A 23107-nucleotide genomic window follows, 5' to 3' on the forward strand; every position below is an offset into this window, starting at 1 on the left:
TTTTGTGTTGAGTTATTTCTTTCCTAAGGGTTAAAAAATGCTATACAAACAAAAATATCAGCAAAAATCTTAACATAATTACGTCATTTAACTCTGTGGCTACCATTGAATGCTACTGATAAATCACTCAATTGTAACTAATGAGTTATTTTTATGATTATTAACATTAAAAAAGGTCCTTGATTCCACTCACTGCACCATGGCCAAGTCTTTGAGTGCGTGGCTGCGTTTTTTCTTGGCTTTATATCCTGGGCGTAGAACCTCAATCTTTCGTTTTTTGGCCTCAATTTTATTGAGATGCTTCTTTTGTTTCTTCTTAGCGGCAATGTCCGGGTGGGTCACCGCCTGGAAGACAATTACAATGAATTTCTCTTCTTTTCAAACCAAGTAAATCAATGGGTAGGGAACCTATGGCTCAAGAGCCATATGTGGCTCTTCCCATGCGTAAATATAACTCTCCACTAACCTGTGAGGTAAAATATGGAAATCACTAAGTCCCGAATGCACTAAAAGGAGCATCACTTTAACGTTATATCCACCTCTACCACCACTTTAATCATAATTTTATTTCTTATTACTCTTCTGCATGGATAATATAATTTATCCTGATTTGTTAGCAAAAGCATAACAATGTTGTCAAAAGAATTCAGAGATTTTTCTCATTTAAAAGTGGTGAAATGCCAAAAAAAATGTATTTTTCATGTATTTTTACGTTTGAATGCTGAAAATAACATTAGAAAATCTGAATTGTTTAAGGCTCTCTCGGGAAAAAAGGTAGTAAATGTACGATTCACTGACCTGTGTAGCTCGTTGACGTTTACGTGCGGCCCGCCTTGTTGTAAACTGCTTCTGTACCGCTGAGAATGCTAAAGAGAACGGTTCCAATCCTACTTGTTTCTTCATTAAGTCTATTAACTCCTGAGCAAGTTTCTTCAAAGTTGGATCTGAGGATAAAAACTTAAAATGAGCCTTTTCTTCATGAATTGAGGTCATTTGTGGTTTACCTTGATCTGCGTAAGTACTGTCCAGTTCTCTGTATAGAGGAACGATGATGGTGGTCAAAAAGGGGCCAAGTCGCTCCTTGCCGAGGTCCATTGCCATGGCGCCCAGAAATTTAAAAACACAAGTTCTCTGGAAATAACAAGGATGGGAAGGTTGAAAAATCATTGTATGAAATAGTATGGCACAATGTTCATTTGCTCGTTAAAATGGAATGGACATCTACAGTTGTCAATGACAGCTAATGAGTGGTGCTCAGACGTTTGGTCGCCGGTCTTTTGGTCCCCTTTGGTCGCCGGTCAAATGGTGGCCGAGAGTTTACTGTTGAAACCAGCTCTCAAAATTATATTCATGAGAGAATTTAATATCTAAGAAAGATAGTTTAATATCTAAGAGAGAGAGTTAAATACTAAGAGAAATTTTAATATCTAAGTACTGTTTAATATCTAAGTACTGCTTAATATCTAAGTACTGCTTAATATCTAAGTACTGTTTAATATCTAAGTACTGTTTAATATCTAAGTACTGTTTAATATCTAAGTACTGTTTAATATCTAAGTACTGTTTAATATCTAAGTACTGTTTAATATCTAAGTACTGTTTAATATTAAGTACTGTTTAATATTTAAGTACTGTTTAACAAGCCAAAGAAAAGCTATATTCATACCTTTAGATGAATTTTAGGGCTATTTGCTGCCTCCCTTTTAGCCATCATTGACATCTTTTTTATCAGCCACAGTAAAGATGGAGTTTGATTATCGTCCTCTTTTTCCTCCTCAACTCCATTCATCTCCTCATCTTCCTGCATCTCCTCATCTGGGGCGGCGACCTCCGACTCGGGGGAAAGGAGGAAAATCACCTTCCCTACAAATAGGAGATTTTTGACGATCTGATCGCCAGACGCCGTGTCCAAGAATTTGGACTGGAGCTGATGGCAGAACGATAAGGCCAGCTCTCTCATCTGTGGGCGAGAACATTTCGAGAGAATGTTACGACTTTTTGCCCTTGGTAGGCTCAAATTGGTGCTCTGACTGTTGGTCCCTTTTGGTTGCCGGTCAAATGATGACAAAGAGTTTACTATTGAAACCAGCTCTAAGAATTAGACTCATGAGAGAAAGTTTAATGTCTAAGAGAGAGAGTTTAACATCTAAGTACTGTTTAATATCCAAGTATTGTTGAAAACAGTAGATTTTTAGATATTAAACGTTCTCTCATGAATATAAGTTTGAGAGCTAGTTTCAACAGTACTGAGATATTAAAACAGTACTCCGATATTAAACAGTACTTAGATATTAAACAGTACTTAAATATTAAACAGTACTTAAATATTAAACAGTACTTAGATATTAAACAGTACTTAGATATTTAAGTCTCTCTCTTAGATATTCAACTCTCTCTCATGAATATCATTTTGAGAGCAGTTTTCAACAGTAAACTCTCTGTCACCAAAAGACCAGCGACCAAAAGGGACCAAAAGACCCGGCCACCAAACGTCCGGTCACGGCTCAAACTGACCTTTTTGTCCAAATTGCTGGTAATAAAAGTAGTGGCCGCTGGTTGCAGCGAATCCCTGCCTTTCTTTCCTCCCCACGCCGCCACAAGCTCATCCGCCTGGTGAGCTGAGAAAAGCTGTCCGAAAACCTGTGACGCAGTCAGCCACACCCAGCTATGAGGGTAGCGTAGATGCTTCTCAATGTGACCTAAAGGCAACAAACGGATTAATGTCATTCCTGTGTTGTCGACTGACCAAAAAAAGATTGTTTTTCACCCCAAATTTGCGTCAGAGCGTGACAAGGTTTGATGAGTTCCAGTAGTTTGCAGTGTTGGATTAATTTAGTGATGAGAGTCAGGTAAGTGAACAGAAGTCTGTCGGCTGCACGTTCGTCTTCTTCTGCGTCAATCTGGGATGACAACATAGTTTTTTAAGCTTGACATTTAAAAAAAAATGTAATACCACAAAAGCCATACGTCTTCGTAATTGTCCGGGTTGAGCTCCCTCTCCAAAAGTGGCAAAAGATTTTCAAGTCGTCTACTAAAGTTGTCCTCCTCCACTTCTACAAAGAAACCGCATAACTGAGCGCCGAGACGTCTCAGGCTCACCTGCGTAACAGACGTTTAAATTACAATCTGAAATATGAAAACGTAAAAACAAAAATCAAAATGCCACAACCTTCTCTTCCTTCAACCAAATGCTAACGACAGTAAACAGAGAGTTCCTTTCGTTGACATCCAGCTTGCCAAGGAGCTCTTTTATGGCCATGGCGGCCATTTTTTTACAGCGTGCAGAGTCGTCGTTGACCACGACTAACGCCAGTGGGGCGAAGAAGAGCGTGCTGTACTTTATCAGAATATACTGAAAGGAGAATAAAAACACATTGTGAAGAATTGAACACAATTACAGAGGGTAATGCGCATGAATCGGTGCTCGGACGTTTGGTCGCCGTTCAAATGGTGATAGAGAGTGAGAGAGAGTTTAATATCTAAGAGAGAGAGAGAGAGTTTAATATCTAAGAGAGAGAGAGTTTAATATCTAAGAGAGAGAGAGAGAGAGAGTTTAATATCTAAGAGATAGAGAGTTTAATATTTAAGAGAGAGTTTAATATCTAAGAGAGAGAAGTTTAATATTTAAGAGAGAGAAGTTTAATATTTAAGAGAGAGAAGTTTAATATCTAAGAGAAATATTTTAATATCTAAGAGAAATATTTTAATATCTAAGAGAGAGTTTAATATCTAGAGAGTTTAATTTCTAAGAGAAAGAGGTTAATATCTAAGAGAGAGAGAGATTTTAATATCTAAGAGAGAGAGAGAGTTTAATATCTAAGTACTGTTGAACACAGTAGATATTTAGATATTATGTTTAATATCTAAGTACTGTTGAAAACAGTAGATATTTAGATATGACACTCTCAAGAATATAATTTTGAGAGCTGGTTTCAACAATACTTAGATATTAAACAGTACTTAAATATTAAACAGTTCTTAAATATGAAACAGTACTTAGATATTAAACATTGCTTAAATATTAAACAGTACTTAATAGCTAAGTACATTTGTCCGGCGACCAAACGTCCGGCCACGGCATAAATCAATACCTGAGGGAAAGTATGGAAGATGTAGTCGAGCATCTCCAAGGCAGACTCCCTGCCAGTATCGTGTTCATATGTTAGCTGTGCGACAATAAAGTCCAAGTGGTCCTGCACCTTCTTCCCCAGAGGATAATCCAGCAGGTACTTTAAATAGATCTGGAATAAACACAAGTATTAATAAATAAAAAAAATCAAGGTGAGATAACAATGTTTTATTGTTTTGAAGAACACCTGTCGACAATGAATTCGGATCATGGCGTTCCTCCCATCGATTGACAGATTGGCGACTTTCTTCATCAACGGCGCCATCTCAGGGACGATAAGCTTCCGAGAGAGAATTGCCTGCAACAAGTAGAGTATAAAATCGTTTCAGGAAGGAACTCATTGAGTTCATTCGCTTGATTTGAACACAGACCTTGAGGAGTCCGAACGCAGTAGCTTGTCGAGACTGGTCGTAAATGTCCTCCTCGGCGTATCCCAGCAACACCTGTAGCTGCGTCTCAGATATTTTGCTTTTCTGTACACTTTTCACAAGTGACGTGATGGTCTGTGAGGGAGACAAAAAAAATATGAATGTTGATAACTGATGGTCAATGTTCCCTCTAATTTTACATTGGTCTGGGCATAAAGACAACCTGAGTCCCAGTTTGAGTGACATCATCATTGCTCGCTATGGGTAAACCAGTATGACACCTGTCTTAAGCAGGTGCATGTCAATGTTCCCTCTAATTTTGCATGTAAAACATGCTGGAAAACACGAAAAACATAAGAGTGGACAGAGCTACTGTCACTGGCTGCCTCGTAAACGGCGCCATCATGGGGAAAGGGGTAAAAAAACAAAAAGTTTGGATTTTATTTACTGCGCGCCATATGATTGCTGCTGCGCAGAGAAGACGAGAGTAGTGCAGAATTGCTAATATTGCTGATGGTGACATTTTTTTTATACTTCCAATCATATTTATTTTTCAAGATATATTTTGATAATACCAATCCAAACAATCAAAAAAAAAGAATTCCCAACCTTGAAGCAATTCTGAACTAAATGGTAGTTCTCGCCACGGGCTGCTCCGGCCCTGGAGTAATCCTTTAGAAGGACGAAGAGCTGCTTGTTTAGGTTGTTGATGTTCTTCTGTACACTTGGGAGAGGGAATTTCAGAACCCATGTGATTGCCAACAGAGCTTCTGTGATCACCTTAAAGAGAGGAAATAAAAACAATGAGAACAAATCCTATGAGTTTTTTTGTTAATCAGATTGTCTCACCTTGACATGCATTGAGTTGAGACATTTAAGTAGGAGGACCACAAAAGGGTCCAACATCTCCAGCGCCGACTCTTCAGATGATGTCACCTTGCCTTTCTTCAGACTTAAATGGAGGAGCTGAAGAATATAATTGATTAAGAAAGCGAATCGAACCCTCACAGCGCATTATTAGGAGTAGAAACCCTACCTTAAGACCTGCATCCACCAGGATATACATGTTGGTTCTTCTGCTAACCTGAGCTTTAATGCCACCCCTCTTGGGAGTTGGTGGTAGGAGAAGGCAGCTCGGAGGTGGAAGTCGAGGATCCGGTGCAGCTTGTGTTACAGCGTCGTCCCTGCAAAACGTGTGTTGTAATGTAAATAAAATAAATACAGATATAGTAGAGACGTCAGGCACTTTTATGCATACCTGTCATTTTTAGAAAGCAGAGGCAAACTCTGACTAATGAGACCATGACTCAGCAGCAGAATATCAGTGGAGTTCATTCCCGTGTTAACCAGCAAACCCAAAACTATTTGCCTCAGAACAGCGGCAACTCGGTTGCACACTTTAATGCTTGAAGAGTTTTCAAGAATCTGAAAGAAAGGAACATTTCATTATGCATAAAGAACTAGCTCAGGGATGGGCTAACTTTTCAGCCCGGGGGCCATATTGACTTTAAAAAATTTAACAGATGGGCCGGGTCAGCACAAGATAGGATACATATAAAAAAGTGCATCCGTTAACAGTACATATGAAACATAAGAAGGAAAAAGGACTAAAGTATTAACATGCTCATCACTCATTAAAGTAAAAAGTATAAAGTACAAAGTAAAGTAACAAGAAATGTATTAAAAAATGTTAAAATGTCTTTTAAAAAAGGATAGAAATAGATAGATATTTAAAAATTTGACAGATGGGCCGGGTCAGTACAAGATATGATACATATAAAAAGGGTATCCGTTTACAGTATATATGAAACATAAACTGAAAAAAAGTAAAGTATTAACATACTCATCATTAAAGTAAAAAGTATGAAGTACTACAAAGTAAAATCAAAAGGAATGTATTAAAAAATATTAAAATGTCATTTAAAAAAACAGAGGGCCCGTAAAACACGAAAAACAAATAAGGGTGGACAAAGCTACTGCCACTGGCTTCCGCCATCTTGAGAAAAAAAAACATTTGGATAATGTCGGTGAGCCGGATTAAAAAGCCTAGCGGGCCATAAGTTTGCCCAAGTCTGAGCTACCTTCAAAAGGCACAAAATAGCATTTGTCTGTAAAATTCTCACCTCTTTCAACGGCAGAATTAACTGTGTAATGCTTTCCTTGCTGCAGAACCGAGCCAATAGCTGATAGGAATCCATACTCTTGCTATGCCTCGCCTCCATCAATTTCGACACGATGCCCTTCACATCCTTCTCCTCGGCGATAACGCCAAACAGCTCATTGTTAAAAATCTGAAAATGAATGGAACTTATAAAAATACATCCAAAAACTTCAAAATAAAACACAAGGGCCTTATTTTTGTATTACATCAATGAGCATTCCCATGCACGGGTCGAGGTCGCCACTTTTTAGAGTCGAGCTGAGAGACGAAAGCAGTTGGTAGACAGTAAATGTCACGACGTGGACCTGCATGACAAATACAAAAAAGTATATGACGTTTGGTAGCCCAAACCTGATGTATTACTTGCTTGAAATATAACTCTTTCTACCTGATAACCTTTAACCAGTACACCCTTCATTTCCTTGAGCAAGTACTGCAGATAACGGCATCCCAACGTTTCCATAATCTTCACCAACGTCCCCCTTGCAACATCTCGGACTTCTTGGAATCGGTTCCTCAGTATAACGCATACTTTAATCAAGATCCTGCAAAGAAGATAGTCATTTTTTTTCCTTTTAAAGTGAAAGAAAAAGGACAAAATGGTTGTCATACCCAGGTAGATTTTCCTCCAGGACATTGGGTGGAAGACTCTGCATAAGTTTGACCATGGCAAAGGCTAAAGGTATGCGTGATACTTCTTCTTCTTTAACTTGCTTTGATTTGACAGCTTTGTGCTCGTCATCACGTTTCACCTTTAACAAATATACTTTTTAATTAATGACTGTTGGGTTTTGGTGCAAGTACTTCAAAAACCTACCTTAGCATTGAGGCACTTATGAAGACGAGGCAAAATGTTGTTAGTGACGTTTTCCTGGACGGTGTGGATGAGCAACTCTAGGTCTTCTTTACTTTGTGGTAACCCGGAGGAAATTGGGCCATTCATGGCAGTGGGTGTTTTTTTGGCTTTTTTGACTTTTTTATCAGATTTCTCCGTTTCTGCAGGAAGCTCGCTTTCGCTCTCCATGGCCTCCTCTTCGTCTTGGTCATCTTCTGATTTTTCATCTTCTGATTTTTCATCTTCTGATTTTTCATCTTCTGATTTTTCAGCTGCCGCTTCTTCTTCCACAACCATCGCTCTTCTCGCAGCTTTACAAAAATATGTAAAAAATATATATAAAATGGTCGAGTTTGATACAACGTTGACAAAAAAAAAAAAAAAACACCCTTAAAACTAAATAAAACACTTAATCGTCTTAAATGCGTGACCGGACGTTTGGTCGCCGGTCTTTTGGCCCCTTTTGGTTGCCCGTCAAATGTACTTAGATAATAAACAGTACTTAGATATTAAACAGTACTTAGATATTAAACAGTACTTAGATATTAAACAGTACTTAGATATTAAACAGTACTTAGATATTAAACAGTACTTAGATATTAAACAGTACTTGGATATCAAACAGTACTTGGATATCAAACAGTACTTGGATATCAAACAGTACTTAGATTTTAAACAGTACTCAGTTATTAAACAGTACTTAGATATTAAACTCACTCATGAATATAATTTTGAGATCTCGTTTCAAGAGTAAACTCTCTGTCACCATTTGACCGGCGACCAAACGTCCGAGCACCCTTAAATGTGTCCATTTTGACTGTATATTTTCTAAAATATTTTACCTTCTCTAGCTTTAGCCGCGTCCATCTCTTTGGTGAGGGTCTCATGATCAAAATGGAATGCCTCAAGAACTTTCACCAGCAAACTGAAGGTGATAAAAATAACCATCAAAGATATTCATTGGAATGCTAATTAAATTTGCCTTCATTTCTGTTTACCTCGCAGTTAGCTTCTGATCATTCTGCGACGTCTGGAGCTTGTGAATAAAATACTTGAGGTAGTAAAGGTACTTGGACCAGGATAGGCGGAGACAAACGGCGCCCACAATGTCTATGCACCCCGTCGTCACGCTCTCGTGCTGCCATGGAGAAAAAAAAATGTAAATAAGGCATCTAACTTGAGAGCAGAAAGATAAAACGTCACCTTCAGCAACGATTCATCCGCCAGAGCCGACAAGGGGTACGGCATGATGTAATGCTGCAGCGAACGCGGTGACATCACCACCTCGCCATCGGTAAGCTGTTTGGCTAACCTCCTGAGAGCTCGTCCTCGGCGGTAGACCTAAAAAGAAGCACGCCGACTATGAGTATTCATTCGTATGGGAAAGCGTTGGCTGTGGAAGGTAAAAAAAAAAAAAAAAAGCAAAAAACTGCCACACCTGAATGTGCTTCATGTGCTCGAAAAAGTCGGACTCGGGGTCGTTGTAATCGGTGAGTTGCACCATGTCTCGGAATTCTTTCTTCGAGGGGAAGACCTTCACCAGGCAGGCCAGGATGTTGGTGTATTCGTGTCGCATACTCTAACAAGGTTAAATCAAAGCCTTTTATAAAAACACAAAGTTGTATTCACTCTTGATCAATGTTCCCTCTAATTTTTCATGTAAAAGATGCTGTAAAACATGAAAAACATAAGAGTGGACAGAGCTACTGCCACTGGCTGTCGAGTAAATGGCGCCATTATGGGGAAAAGGCAAAAAAAAGTTTGGATTTTATTTACTGCACGCCATATGATTGCTGCTGCGCAGAGAAGACGAGAGTAGTGTGAAATTGCAGGTACAAGTCAATGTTCCTTCTAATTTTTCCATGTAAAACATGCTGTAAAACACAAAAAACATAAGAGTGGACAGAGCTACTGGCACTGGCTGCCGCGTAAACGGCGCCATCATGGGGAAAAGGGTTAAAAAAAAAATAGATTTTATTTACTGCGCGCCATATGATTGCTGCTGCACAGAGAAGACAAGAGTGGTGCGCAATTGCGCACTCGCGCATCTTAGAGGGAACATTGCTCTTGATCGTAAACATAACAATACCTCCATATTGCTTCGAAGCCCTTTGTATACAGCAACCAAGATGGTGCGGTGGACAATGTCATTGTAGACCTTTTCTGCATCGCCCAGTACAGCCAGCTGGTTGATTATTGCTATCAGACACAAGGTGGCGTTGTCGTTTAACGACATGTCGCCAAGCTGTAGGGATTAAGAAGAGGATAAAATTAATCAAGATAGAAAAATCCTAGAAATGAACGTATTTTTAATAGGGGGACATCTACTAACGGTGTTACCTCGTAAGTATAGAAGCAGTTGTGGAGTAGTATTCTTATGAAGTTGAGGTCAAGGGACTCCATTCCATTCACGTACTTGGTGGCGCTCTGGAAAGCTGTCAGGCGCACGTCAAAGTGGATCTCGCTCAAGTGGCGACTGTCTATGGCGTTGAGCTGGAAAAGCAAGGTTATAAATGACAATAATCTTGGATGATGTTGATATATTAAAGAGTTACTACCTTAGCGGCAACATCGGTGATATATGTGAGGGAAGGATCCAAGTCCGATAATGTCTAAAATGACACAAAAAGCAGTTTGTGTTAAAAAGACCAGTCAAAAACATCATGAAATGGAGCTACTATTAAGAATATTTATATTCACTGTATTTTCAAATAGGTTTGTGAGGTGTGGCGATTTATTACATCCCTTAGTTTGCTTGTTTAGGGTCAAAAAGACTCTCTAATCTGATTAATGAGGTTATGTACCTTAAAAACACGAACGAGGGCCTCCCTAGGCAGTTTGTTGTTTATAATGGCGAATAGTTTGCTCATCGTCTCCAGGAAAGCTGATGGATGCAGACATTGTTTGAGCAAATTCTGCACGGTGGCCAGAATGTTCAGTTCTGTCTCCTGTAAATAGAGGAAAAAAAACGTTTTTATTTTTTTTAATCATTTATTTATCTTAAATTCAATAAGGTTAAAAAAATGTTTACCTCAGTGTTTTTGCCTTTCAGCAAGTAAGGCAGTAACAGCTTGATGAGGGTGGAACTCTGCTTTTTGTCACCCACAAAACAACTGATTCTGGTTGATAAAAAAAGAAGAAGAATTTTAGATGCTATCAATGTTCCCTCTAATTTTTTGTTGGTGTGGGCAGAAAGACAACCTCCCTGAGCTCACTGAGTACCAATCATCATTGCTCGCTATGGGCACACTAGTATCACACTTGCCATAAGCAGGTGCATGTCAATGTTCCATCTAATTTTTCTAGTAAAACATGCTGTAAAACACAAAAAAACATAAGAGTGGACAGTGCTACTACCACTGGCTGTCGAGTAAATGGCGCCATTATGGGGAAAAGGCAAAAAAAAAAGTTTGGATTTTATTTACTGCGCGCCATATAATTGCTGCTGCGCAGAGAAGACAAGAGTAGTGCGCAATTGCGTGCAGCTGAGAGGAAACATTGGATGCTATGCAAGAAAGCGTAAATGAAGGACAAGGCGATAACTTACTTGGAAAGGATGTTTAGCTCCTTGGACACCTGCAGACGTAATTTCTTCTTCTTCAGCCTGTCAGTGTTACTCACAATGGAGGTGAGGTATTGCAGCAAAGTATTGATGTGGGGAAGCAAAAGCCTGGATCCTTGTGTTAATGAGTCTGAAAAAAATGTGGACATGTTATTTTTAAAAGTCAATATACAGCACCGATTACTTTGTGTAAAAAGAGATGGCTGGAGAGCAATGTTCCCTCTAAGCAATGTTCCCTATTGTGGACTACTCTCGTCTTCTCTGCGCAGCAGCAATTATATGGCGCGCAGTAAATAAAATTGAAACTTTTTTTTTACCCCTTTCCCCATGATGGCGCCGTTTACGCGGCAGCCAGTGGCAGTAGCGCTGTCCACTCTTATGTTTTTCGTGTTTTACAGCATGTTTTACATGAAAAATTAGAGGGAACATTGACATGGACCTGCTTATGGCAGGTGTGATACTAGTGTGACCATAGCGAGCAATGATGATTGGTACTCAGTGTGCTCAGTGAGGTTGTCTTTCTGCCCAGACCAACGAAAAATTAGAGGGAACATTACTGGAAAGTCCTCTTACCTGCATCAAGTGCACTTTCCGCAGGCTGTGGGAAAACACTTCCGCCCACGATTAACTCTGCCTCCGTCTCCGTGGCGACAAAATCCTCTGTTGTCACCAGTGACTCAGCTATGTCCATGATCATGGCGGTGGTGGCGGGTGAGATGCTTTTAGTAGAGAGGATGTTGAAGACGTTCTGGAGAACATCACATTCGGGGTGGTCTTCTCGCTGCTTGGACAAAATGGGGAAGTACCTGGGGTGTAGTATGACAAAAGTTATTTCAGAAATAAGACAAGGTAGATTGGGGAAAAAAACAAGGATAGAATTGACAATAACCTGGCATTTTTGCCCCATACGTGGATGAGCTTCAGTAGTGGAGTTGGCGAGTATGGACTTTCAGTTGGAAGACGTTGCAGCTAAACAAAATAAACCAATGTGTAAAAAGTCTACTCATTAAGAAGCCAGCTATGCTTGCAAAATACACACCTGAGGCCACACAACTGCCATAAAAACACCATCTAACTGATCAGAGCTAAAGGCCAAGTTGTCAAAGTTCTGGAAAAAATACTGGATTGCCAGGATTCCAAGACGCCTCAGGTTTTTTAGAGGATTGAGGCAACCGGGCCGGAGCTGTAGACAGAAAGTTGAGTTATGGCCGAGTCAATATTGGAGAATGAATCAAAACAGGAGGACGAATAGCAAACCTGTTCTCTGATATCAAGCAGAGTGGTCGCCGACGCGGTGATGCACAGTAGAATCTGCAGCACTTTGGGTAGGTAGGCTTCAACAAGATGGCCAAGTTTTTGGAAAAGCACATTCATGGTGTTCAAAAGGCTATGCTGGCGACCGAGTGGTAGCACGGCGGCCAAGTTCGTTTCGAGGATAGCTCGCTCTACTGCTTCCCGGCAGGAACCTGAAAGACAAAATCAAACCAATGTAGTACCCTCGAATCTTCTTAAGGCAGACATGGGCAAACTACACAAGTACTGTTTAATATCTAAGTACTGTTTAATATCTAAGTACTGTTTAATATCTAAGTACTGTTTAATATCTAAGTACTGCTTAATATCTAAGTACATTTGACCGGCAAACAAAAGGGACCAAAAGACCGGCGACCAAACGTCCGGTCACGCATACAGCTCGCTAGGCTGTTTAATCTGGGCCGCTGACATTGTCCAAATGGCAGTGGCAGTCGCTCTGTCTACTCTTATTTGTTTTTCGTGTTTTACAGCCCCTCCATCTTTTTTTAAATGAAATTTTAATATTTCTTAATAATACATTCCTTTTTACTTGACTTTGTACTTTATACTTTTTACTTTAATAATGAGTGATGCATATGTTAAAACTTTAGTCCTTTCCTTCTGTTTATGTTTCATATGTACTGTTAACGGATGTACTTTTTTATCTGTATCGTATCTTGTGCTGACCCGGCCCATCTGTCAATTTTTTTAAGTCAATGTGGCTCCCGGGCCGAAAAGTTTGCCCACCGCTATCTTAACGCAAGATTTTGGAATTTTCAAGCTGACTCACCGTTACTATGGTGGCAGACAGGCTCCAGTAACAAATCAATGAATATTCCAAGCTCTGCCTCCTGACATCCAGCCAGGAAACGTAAAATGATGGAAGAACGCGTTGAGGCGTTGGACTTGCTCTGGAAGCGACTGTTGCCTTTACTGCGCATCCGGCCGTAAAGAATCCTTTTGTGAGGAAAACGAAAAATTATAAATTGTCATATTTCATCACAAAATCATTCAAATATATATATATTTTAAATGGACACCTCATAAGTAATGGAATAAGTTTTTCTCTGTGTGACGCATCCACAACTCCAGTTTCCTCTGAGATGTTAAAATTGACAATTTCTTCTTTGAAATGCTTGTCATCTAACAGCTTCTCCAGATTCTCCCTGAGAAGAACAGCCATGTTAACTCAGATATTACCACAGATGCCTAGTATGATTCATAAACAGCCATTTAAATCAATAAGGCAATTTGTAATTTAAACTTTCTTACGACTATGCATCATCATTTCTTGTATTCCTTTAGAAAATTCTCACAAAAAGCTCCATTGAAGGGAAGAAAGATGCCTAAAGAAGAATTTTTAGACTGCTTACTTGTATGGCGTTATGTACGAGTCCTTGTAAGTAAGAATACACTTGAGAGCCACTTGTTGAATTAGCGGGTCGTGATGGCAGAGGAGCTGAAGAAGTCAAGGAGAAGGATTAGAATGTAAATTAAAAAAAAACAGCAGGAAGACAAATTAGGATTATTTTTAGGATTACTTGGTTGTAAAGATCTCTCAGGTTACTCTCCAGGTGGATGGAGCGAGGGTTGGAGAATTTGGCGAAAACTTTTAAGTGAACAATGAGTGTCCTGGGGAAAAAAAACATAACAATTAATGTTAGAAGAAGTTTGTGTGTGTTTTTTAAGAGAGTAAATGTAATGGGAAAAGTGTAAAATGTATAAAACAAAACAAAAAACTTGAGTGATAGGTTCCCTTGCAGAATTTGTTTCGGAGGTAAAAAAAAAAAGTACAATTATAGTTAAGTATGTTACATTAAGGTTACTAAAACACGTGCACTAAGTACTGTTTAATATCTAAGTACTGTTTAATATCTAAGTACTGTTTAATATCTAAGTACTGTTTAATATCCAAGTACTGTTTAATATCTAAGTACTGTTTAATATCAAAGTAGTTTAATATCTAAGTACTAATGTTTATCTAAGTACGAATATTTATCTTAGTACTGTTGTATATCTAAGTACTGTTGTACATCTAAGTACTGTTGTACATCTAAGTACTGTTGTACATCTAAGTACTGTTTAATATCTAAGTACTGTTTAATACCTAAGTACTGTTTAATATCTAAGTACTGTTTAATATCTAAGTACTGTTTAATATCTAAGTACTGTTTAATATCTAAGTACTGTTTAATATCTAAGTACTGTTTAATATCTAAGTACTGTTTAATATCAAAGTACTGTTGAAACCAGCTCTCAAAATTATATACATGAGAGTTTAATATCTAAATATCTACTGTTTTCAACAGTACTTAGACATTAAACAGTACTTAGATATTAAACTGTCTCTCATGAATATAATTTTGAGAGCTGGCTTCAACAGTAAACTCTGTCATCATTTTTCTGCATTTGACTGCATTGACATTGATACAAGAAGACGTCTACCAGACAAATAAGCGAAAAGCAGTGTTTAAATTTGTTAAGTAAAGGACAAAAAAGGTATTATCACGTACTTTCCCGCCGCTCTCCGTGTTGGTGCCTTTCTCTGCTGTTTGCGGTCTTCTTCTTCCTCTTCCTCCTCCAGCTCTTCATCATCAACCGTATTGTTCTTCTTCCTCAAGTCTTGAGTTGGAGCTGTCCTCAAATCTGCTAAGTAAAACTCATTCCTAGGAACAAGATGTCAAAAAGAGAGTTTATTAGTAGTCTTGTTGAACAACACCAGCACCATAAAAACACTCACCGGATAAACCTTAGAAGCAACGGGCTGAGTTCTCGACTACGAGGCTCAACTCTATCAGGAAAGCGGGCCATGGCTTCCCACATCAAGCTACGAAAGCTGGAGAAATCCGTCCTTTCGGCGAGATCCGACGACGCCGTTAGCCGATTAAGAAAAAGCACCCCGACGTCGCCGCTTTCGGTGACGTCACAACCTGGCTCGACTTGTACGTGCGTGTCTTGAGCTTCATCGCCGTCAGCGTCTTGGCGTAGCAAATTTTCTATGACATTCATAAATATTATTGATATGGATTTAGAAACAGTCTTAGTAAAGCATCAAATTCCTGAGAAACAAACCTGTTAGCTCTGCCACTTTCTCCAGATGATCATGATAGACCACCCAGAATTCTTTGTTGTCCATCTCCCTTGCGTGGCTCCTGCACAAGATAAATAGTCAGTGTGGATTCTTTTTCCCCCCCGCAAGTGCTATTCTCCTACTTTTATTAATTATACTAACCCAATTAGTTCGATGACAACAACCCAAATCAGCTTAAAGTTGATAAACAGCATTGCTAGGAGGTAACGTAGCGCCACCTGGAAAGAATTCAAAGTGAGAAGAAAGCTTTTCTTGGTGGATTTTGACCATTTCAACAACAATTTAGGTGCTCGGATGTTTGGACGCCGGTCAAATGGTGACAGAGTTTACTGTTGAAACCAGCTCTCAAAATTATATTCATGAGTTAAATATCTAAATATCTACTGTTGATTCATGAGTGAGTTTAATATCTAAGTGCTGTTTAATATTTAAGTACTGTTTAATATTTCAGTACTGTTGAAACCAGCTCTCAAAATTATATTGATGAGTTTAATATCTAAGTACTGTTTAATATCTAAATACTTTTTAATATCTAAGTACTGTTTGATATCTAAGTACTGTTTAATATCTAAGTACTGTTTAATATCTAAATACTGTTTAATATCTAAGTACTGTTTAATATCTAAATACTGTTTAATATCTAAGTACTGTTTAATATCTAAGTACTGTTTAATATCTAAGTACTGTTTAATATCAATGTACTGTTTAATATCTAAGTACTGTTGAAAACAGTAGATATTTAGATATTAAACTCTCTCATCAATATAATTTTTAGAGCTGGTTTCAACAGTACTTAGATATTAAACTCTCTCTCTCTTAGATATCAAACTGTCTTTCATGAATATAATTTTGAGAGCTAGTTTCAACAGTAAACTCTCTGTCACCATTTGACCGGCGACCAAACGTCCGGTCACACCAATATCTGATAATTTCTTTCATACCTGCTGGAAGGTGCCGGGCGGGCCCTGCGGCAAGCAATTCTGCACCAGGTCATGGCGTAGCTTCCGCAAATGCAGCAACTTTTCTCTGTAGTCCTGAACAGTGGCGGGCACTAACTCGGCTTGTAGGCACACCGCAAAAACAGGCTGTTTCTCCACGCGCTCGTCGGGCTAGGACAAAAAGGCACTCTTTAACAACTTTGATTGTATATTTTCAAATCTAATCGACCGATTGTACCTTCTCTGACAAGGGAAGTTTTGCTTCAAAGAGTGAAAGGATTCGCAGGGTCAGCAGGCGCATCTAAATTAAAAAATAAAAGTTAAGTGGTGATTGTAAAAGCCAGTTTGGATGGAATCACACAATAAAAGGCTGACAATTCACCTTGGATATGTTGGAAGACAAGTTTCCATGCAGGTTTTGGTAAATATCCACAAGCGCATCATGTGATAAGTGCTCTTTGGCGCCATTTAAGGACAGGTGCGAGTAATAGAGGTCTGCTAAAAGTAGGGCTGATAAATTTGTAGGGAATTTCCTAATGGAACATAGTGAGAAATGAGAGAGGCTGGTTATTTCGGAGTCATTTTTCGGAGTTTTTCTGGGTTCAGAAATACCTTAAAATAGTGGTGATTTTGTCTACAGGGACAAGGGCATACAGCTGGGCAGAAGCATCCAAGGTGAGGAGGCAGGATAGGGCTTGTGTGGCCACAAACAGTCCGGCTGTGTCATAAGGGAAACAAAAAGTTAGTGCACGTTTTGACATGTGTAACTCGCTATGACGGTGCTTGGACGTTTGGTCGCCGGTCAAATGGTGACAGAGAGTTTACTGTTGAAAACAGCTCTCAAAATTATATTCATGAGAGAGTTTAATATCCAAGTGTGAGAGTTCAATATCGAAGAGAGAGAGTTTAATATCTAAGTGTGAGAGTTTAATATCTAAGAGACAGAGTTTGATATCTAAATACTGTTTAATATCCAAGTAATGTTTAATATCCAAGTACTGTTTAATATCTAAGTACTGTTTCATATCTAAGTACTGTTTATTATCTAAGTACTTTTTAATATCTAAGTACTGTTTAATATCCAAGTATATTTGACCGGCGACCAAAGGTCCAGTCACGGCTACGACTACCACCCAAAAAAAAAATACCTTTTCCACTTCTTTCCATTTCAATTTCACATAGAAGATGATTTAAAAATGATGTTACAATAGGGGTTACATCAGCAGAAATTTGAGGCCTGCAAAACAAAACAAAAAAAGTATTAATGTTTTTAAATTTAGTGCTTTATATTTGGTCTATTTGTGTCTAATGCATTACCTGAGGTGTGGTAGCAGCATCAATGCACTCCAAGGACGAGATAAATCTGTAATGGACCCGTTCTGCTCCTCAGGAATTGTGATAAGAGAGAGAACAATCTCCGGTACTGCTCTTTCTTCCGGTTCTCCTTTATTACTGAAAACACTGAGAAGGAACATAAAATTTTTGAAAAACTGCTAACTCGCAGTACAACTTTTGGAGTTACAAGCTGTTTTCTTTAGGTTTTCGTGGAGCTTACCCAGTAGTCTGTCCCGTAAAGAGCAGCGGGTAGGTTTCTAAGGCCATAGCACCATCCGTCGGCGGCGGGGCTTTAACGAGGATGAGGTTGACGAGAATCTCCAAGGCAGAGTGGCGGGATACGGTGTCACCGCATGTCAACATGCCGGTGGTGAAGCGAAGTAGGGTCGGTAAGAAGAGCTAGAGGTTAAAATAGAGAGGAGTTGATTCGAGAGCAGACATGGACAAACTACGACTCGCGGAGCCACATACGGCCGGACGTTTGGTCGCTGGTCCTTTGGTCCCTTTTGGTCGCCGGTCAAATGGTGACAGGGAGTTTACTCTTGAAACCAGCTCTCAAAATTATTTTCATGAGAGAGATTTTAATATCTAAGAGAGAGTCTAATATATAAGTACTGTTTAATATCTAAGTACAGTTTAATATCTAAGTAGTTTAGAATCTTAGTACAGTTTAATATCTAAGTAGTTTAATATCTAAGTACAGTTTAAAATCCAAGTACTGTTTAATATCTAAGTACAGTTTAATATCTAAGTACTGTTTAATATCCAAGTACTGTTTAATATCTAAGTACTGTTTAATATCTAAGCACTGTTTAATATCTAAGTACTGTTTAATATCTAAGTACTGTTTAATATCCAAGTCCTCTAAGTACATTTGACCAAAAGACCAGCGACCAAAAGACCGGCGACCAAACGTCCGAAATAAATTTTAAAAAAATATTATTTTTTTTTTTCCTCCAAAGAGTTTGCCCAACCTTGTACTAGACAGTCAAAAAGACTTTATTTTGAAAAAAGGTGTGCTCACCTGCTCAAACAGCTTCATTGTGAACATCTCTTTGGTAAACTCAAGGATGAGATCTTCTCCCATTGAGCTGCTAAAAACCTGCAGGAGAAGGAAAATTAGTAAATGTGAACAGCATTCAAAAAGTCAAATAAACTAGCAAACGCACCTTATGAACTATTTCTTGGATTAGAGTATTAGGAAGTTCGACATTCTCTCCAAGAAGCAAAGAGGAGACGATTTGAAGGAGCAAACGCGAACAGGAATTGGGAAGCACCGAGCTTTGAATGAGGCTTAACAAAGTCTACAAGATAAAAAACAAAAATCCAACAAATACAAACAATACTGTGATAATTTTGAACTACAATTTAAAACTGGTGCTTTTCTCCTTACCTGACAGACAGTTTCCGGTTTTGTGATTTTTATGCCGTTTTTGTAGGACACCAAAGTGTGGAGGACATACAAGAGTCTTTCAAGCTGCTCCCCTGCAAGTTCATTCTCGTTTTCTTTGGATTCCAGAATAGTAAAAATCTCCATTACGCTAGCCTGTGATTCATAAAACATTCAATGAGTTGTATTCTATTTAAGTTAGGGCCATCTTGGATAACTCTGCGACTTTTTCTTACCAATATGGAATCCCAAAAAACCAAGAAGTGTTCTTTTTCCACATGAATGCTCGCAGTCTGGGCTGTGTGATCTAACGCATCCCGCACCAGGTCGAATGGCAAAATGGCTTCAGTGTTGGTTATAGGTCCAATTTTCCGCAAAGCTGTAGGAAGCGCCTAGAAGGAGACATGTTTTAGATCAGGGGTCGGTAAACTTTTGGGCCCGGGGGGCCACATTGAATGTAAAAATGTTTACAGATGGGCCGGGTCAGCACAAGATACGATACAAATAAAAAAGTGCATCCGTTAACAGTACATATGAAACAAACCGAAAAATAGGACTAAAGTATTAACATACTCATCACTCATCATTAAAGTAAAAAGTATAAAGTACAAAGTAAAAAGGAATGTATTAAGAAATATTTAAATGTCATTTAAAAAAAGATAGAGGGGCTGTAAAACATGAAAACCAAATAAGTCTGTTTTAGACATATGGTAATAAGATAAAATTGTAAAAGAAATATATTTTGACTCTTACATTTGCAGCACATGAGTGAAACATGTGCCTGACGCCTTTGCACATCTCAAAAATCAGCTGTCCAGTTCCTTCCGCCTTGTCGGGGTGGTCTTGAAGGTCGGAAAATATGAACGACAGCAAAGCGTCCAGATCCGGGACCTGATAAATGGTTCAAACAATTAAAGTATTTATCAAAAAATATTCCAAGGTCAATGAAAATATCACCTATATTTACCTTTCTCATCAAAAAGGCAAAGCTTTCTGCGGCAAAATTTCGGATGTGTTCCTTTTTGTGCTCTAAAAGTGTGCTGTACAATCTGGCAAGTCGGAAGGGATATATTAAAATACATGGATAGGGTGCTCGGATTTTTGGTCGCCGGTCAAATAGTGACAGAGAGAAACCAGCTCTCATAATTATATTCATGAGAGTTTAAGAAGTACTGTTTTATATCCAAGTACTGTTTAATATCTGAGTACTCTTTAATATCTGAGTACTGTTTAATATCTAAGTACTGTTTAATATCTAAGTACTGTTTAATATCTATGTATTGTTTAATATCTAAGTATTGTTTAACATCTAAGTACTGTTTAATATCTAAGTACTGTGTAATATCTAAGTACTGTTTAATATCTAAGTACTGTTTATATCGGAGTACTGTTTAATATCTAAGTACTGTTTAATATATAAGTACAGTCTAATATCTAAGTATTGATTAATATCTCAGTACTGTTTAATATCTAAGTACTGTATAATATCTAAGTACTGTTTAATATCTAAGTACTGTTTAATATCTAAGTACTGTTTAATATCTAAGTACTGTTTAATATCTAAGTACTGTTTAATATCTAAGTACTGTTTACAGTCTAATATCTAAGAATTGATTAATATCTCAGTACTGTTTAATATCTAAGTACTGTATAATATCTACGTACTGTTTAATATCTAAGTACTGTTTAATATATAAGTACAGTCTAATATCTAAGTATTGATTAATATATCAGTACTGTTTAATATCTAAGTACTGTATAATATCTAAGTACTGTTTAATATCTAAGTACTGTTTAATATCTAAGTACTGTTTAATATCTAAGTACTGTTTACTATCGAAGTACTGTTTACTATCGAAGTACTGTTTACTATCGAAGTACTGTTTACTATCGAAGTACTGTTTACTATCGAAGTACTGTTGAAAACAGCACTCAAAATTAAATTCAAGAGAGTTTAATATCTAAATATGTACTGTTTTCAACAGTACACAAATATTAAACAGTACTTAACTCTCTTTTAGATATGAAACTTCTCTCTTCAATATTATACTCTCTTTCATGAATATAATTTTGAGAGCTGGTTTCAACAGTAAACTCTCTGTCACCATTTGACCGGCGACCAAATGTCCAGTCACGCATGCATAGTAACACATTTTCTTAAACCGTAATGTAAAATGTACCTGTAGATGTTTTCCATGTCTTTCACCATGAGTCGCCACAGATACTTGTACAGGTATGAAAGGCACGTGAAAGCCCATTCTAGAACTTCTGTGTCCTTGGTCTCCAGCATGGAGGTGATTAGCGTAAAAAAGTCAGAGAAGTGAGGGTAGAAATCCGTCTGCAGATCTCGGGCTAACTGTACCACCAAGCTGGAAATTAGATATTTAGTGGGTTAAAGAAGCTGACAATCAGTCATAAAAATAATAATAATAATAATAATAATAATAATAATTTTACTCAAGAAGGGGTTGGTAAGCCAGACTGCTTTCACTGGTCAAGTAGGTTTTCAGACTCTCCACGATGGACTTTTGATGGAAAACTAACATGTTAAATGACTGACACTTGTGGCAAACCTCCTTCGCAAATGCAGCTGAAGAAAAAGAAGTAAAAAAAAAGATGGCAAATTAGTGTTAAATGTCAAAGAAAACGCCAAGATATTTACGGCTTTGTTCATACTGAAGTTTTCCGTCAAGTTGAGGTCTCTCCATTTCATCAGGCCTTCATAAAAATAGGTTTCCACATCCTAGATTACAAACAAAATAATACATAAATGGTATTAGAAATATACTCAAGAAAAATGTTGGGCTCCTGTAACAACGACGTACCTCATCATAAGATCCAGTTCGGTCAATTCGATGGATGACGTTAATGTTGACATTTGAAAGTCTCTCGGAAAAAGTGAGAAACTGCAAGAAAGGTTTAGAAAATTAGAAATAAAAAATGAGATCTCTAAGGGGCTGTGTAGTTAGCGCAGGCGTGGGCAAACTATGGCCCGCGGGCCGCATCCGGCCCGTTAGGCTCTTTAATCCGGCCCACCGACGTTGCCCTTTTTTTTTTTTTTTACCCAAGATGGCGCCGTCACGCGTAAACCAATGGGAGTAGCTCTGTCCATTCTTATTTGTTTTTTGTGTGTTTTACAGCCCTACTATCTTCTTTTTTAAATCACATTTTAATATTTATTTATACATTCCTTTTTACTTTACTTTGTACATTATATTTTTAACTTTAATGATGTGTGATAAGTATGTTAATACTTTAGTCCTTTTTTCCTGTTTATGTTTCATATGTACTGTTAACGGATGCACTTTTTTATATGTATCATATCTTGTGCTGACTCGGCCCATCTATTACATTTTTAAAGTCAACTAACTCCTTGTGCCCTGCGATTGGCTGGCCACCAATTCAGGGTGTCCCCCGCCTCTAGCCCGGAGTCAGCTGGGATAGGCTCCAGCACCCCCCGCGACCCTAATGAGGATAAAGCGGCTCCGAAAATGAGATGAGTTAGATCTCTAATGTATGAATCCATGGGTTTAAAAGTGTGGAAACAACGCACAATGTCTCAGGCTTTGTGATCCGGTTATTCTTGCTAAGGAATAATTGACAAATAATTACATCTAACATTAAAGACACAGTTTATATTCAGTTTACACGTGCGCAGACTGATTCTGTTTTCAATGTGGTCTTACCCTGTAGGTGTTCTCAGATCTGTGGTGAGTGGACTTCGATTTAAACTTCATCTTTGTTCGTAGCTTTTCTTCAAGTCGGATGTATTCTGAAGGGGTTGCGTGGCTGAAATAATGCAATTTTAGTACCGAAATTGGTCAGTGTTTACAGGCATGGCAGATCGTACAGCGCAGCCATGATGGACACATGGGATAACAGAGAAGAAAAAAAGAGTAAGATAGTACAGGGCGTTAGTAATGATTACTTCCGCTGTCGTGTTTGTTCACACACCTCCTTGTTTCCTGTTTCATTTAGAAAAATAAAAGTCCGATTCATTTTTTT

At 38.3% G+C, this 23107-nt stretch overlaps 1 protein-coding gene across 1 annotated transcript; it reads right to left on the bottom strand.

The window, feature by feature from the left end:
* Positions 1–30: 30 nt before the first annotated feature.
* Positions 31–22989, bottom strand: utp20 (UTP20 small subunit processome component). Its single transcript, XM_077709888.1, has 60 exons — positions 22789–22989; positions 21928–22008; positions 21779–21845; positions 21560–21692; positions 21283–21471; positions 20070–20151; positions 19856–19993; positions 19339–19494; positions 19106–19258; positions 18882–19016; positions 18737–18814; positions 17933–18111; positions 17695–17838; positions 17526–17614; positions 16990–17095; positions 16760–16910; positions 16616–16678; positions 16381–16548; positions 15581–15657; positions 15421–15500; positions 15089–15344; positions 14862–15014; positions 13890–13980; positions 13722–13807; positions 13389–13514; positions 13139–13305; positions 12313–12521; positions 12095–12238; positions 11945–12024; positions 11629–11861; positions 11041–11185; positions 10525–10612; positions 10298–10441; positions 10052–10105; positions 9834–9986; positions 9583–9738; positions 8932–9072; positions 8697–8834; positions 8492–8631; positions 8336–8418; positions 7476–7804; positions 7271–7410; positions 7047–7203; positions 6865–6963; positions 6621–6788; positions 5756–5922; positions 5534–5681; positions 5347–5463; positions 5107–5277; positions 4501–4632; positions 4317–4427; positions 4092–4241; positions 3170–3352; positions 2968–3099; positions 2768–2900; positions 2515–2699; positions 1667–1960; positions 1005–1131; positions 799–944; positions 31–345 (listed from the first exon to the last, which is right to left on the bottom strand). The coding sequence occupies exons 1-60, from the start codon at positions 22837–22839 to the stop codon at positions 190–192; spliced, it is 8352 nt and encodes a 2783-aa protein (XP_077566014.1). The 5' UTR covers positions 22840–22989; the 3' UTR covers positions 31–189.
* Positions 22990–23107: the final 118 nt, after the last annotated feature.

The sequence above is a fragment of the Stigmatopora nigra genome, chromosome 23 (genome assembly GCF_051989575.1).
Source record: "Stigmatopora nigra isolate UIUO_SnigA chromosome 23, RoL_Snig_1.1, whole genome shotgun sequence".
Lineage (NCBI taxonomy): Eukaryota > Metazoa > Chordata > Actinopteri > Syngnathiformes > Syngnathidae > Stigmatopora > Stigmatopora nigra.

Excerpts from the sequence above, each read along its gene's own strand:
- utp20 (XM_077709888.1), bottom strand. The coding sequence starts at position 22,839 with ATGAAGTTTAAATCGAAGTCCACTCACCACAGATCTGAGAACACCTAC. Across the intron at positions 19,495-19,855 it reads TTCACTCATGTGCTGCAAAT|GCGCTTCCTACAGCTTTGCG; the intron begins GTAAGAGTCAAA and ends GTCTCCTTCTAG. Across the intron at positions 1,132-1,666 it reads GCCCTAAAATTCATCTAAAG|AGAACTTGTGTTTTTAAATT; the intron begins GTATGAATATAG and ends TGTTATTTCCAG.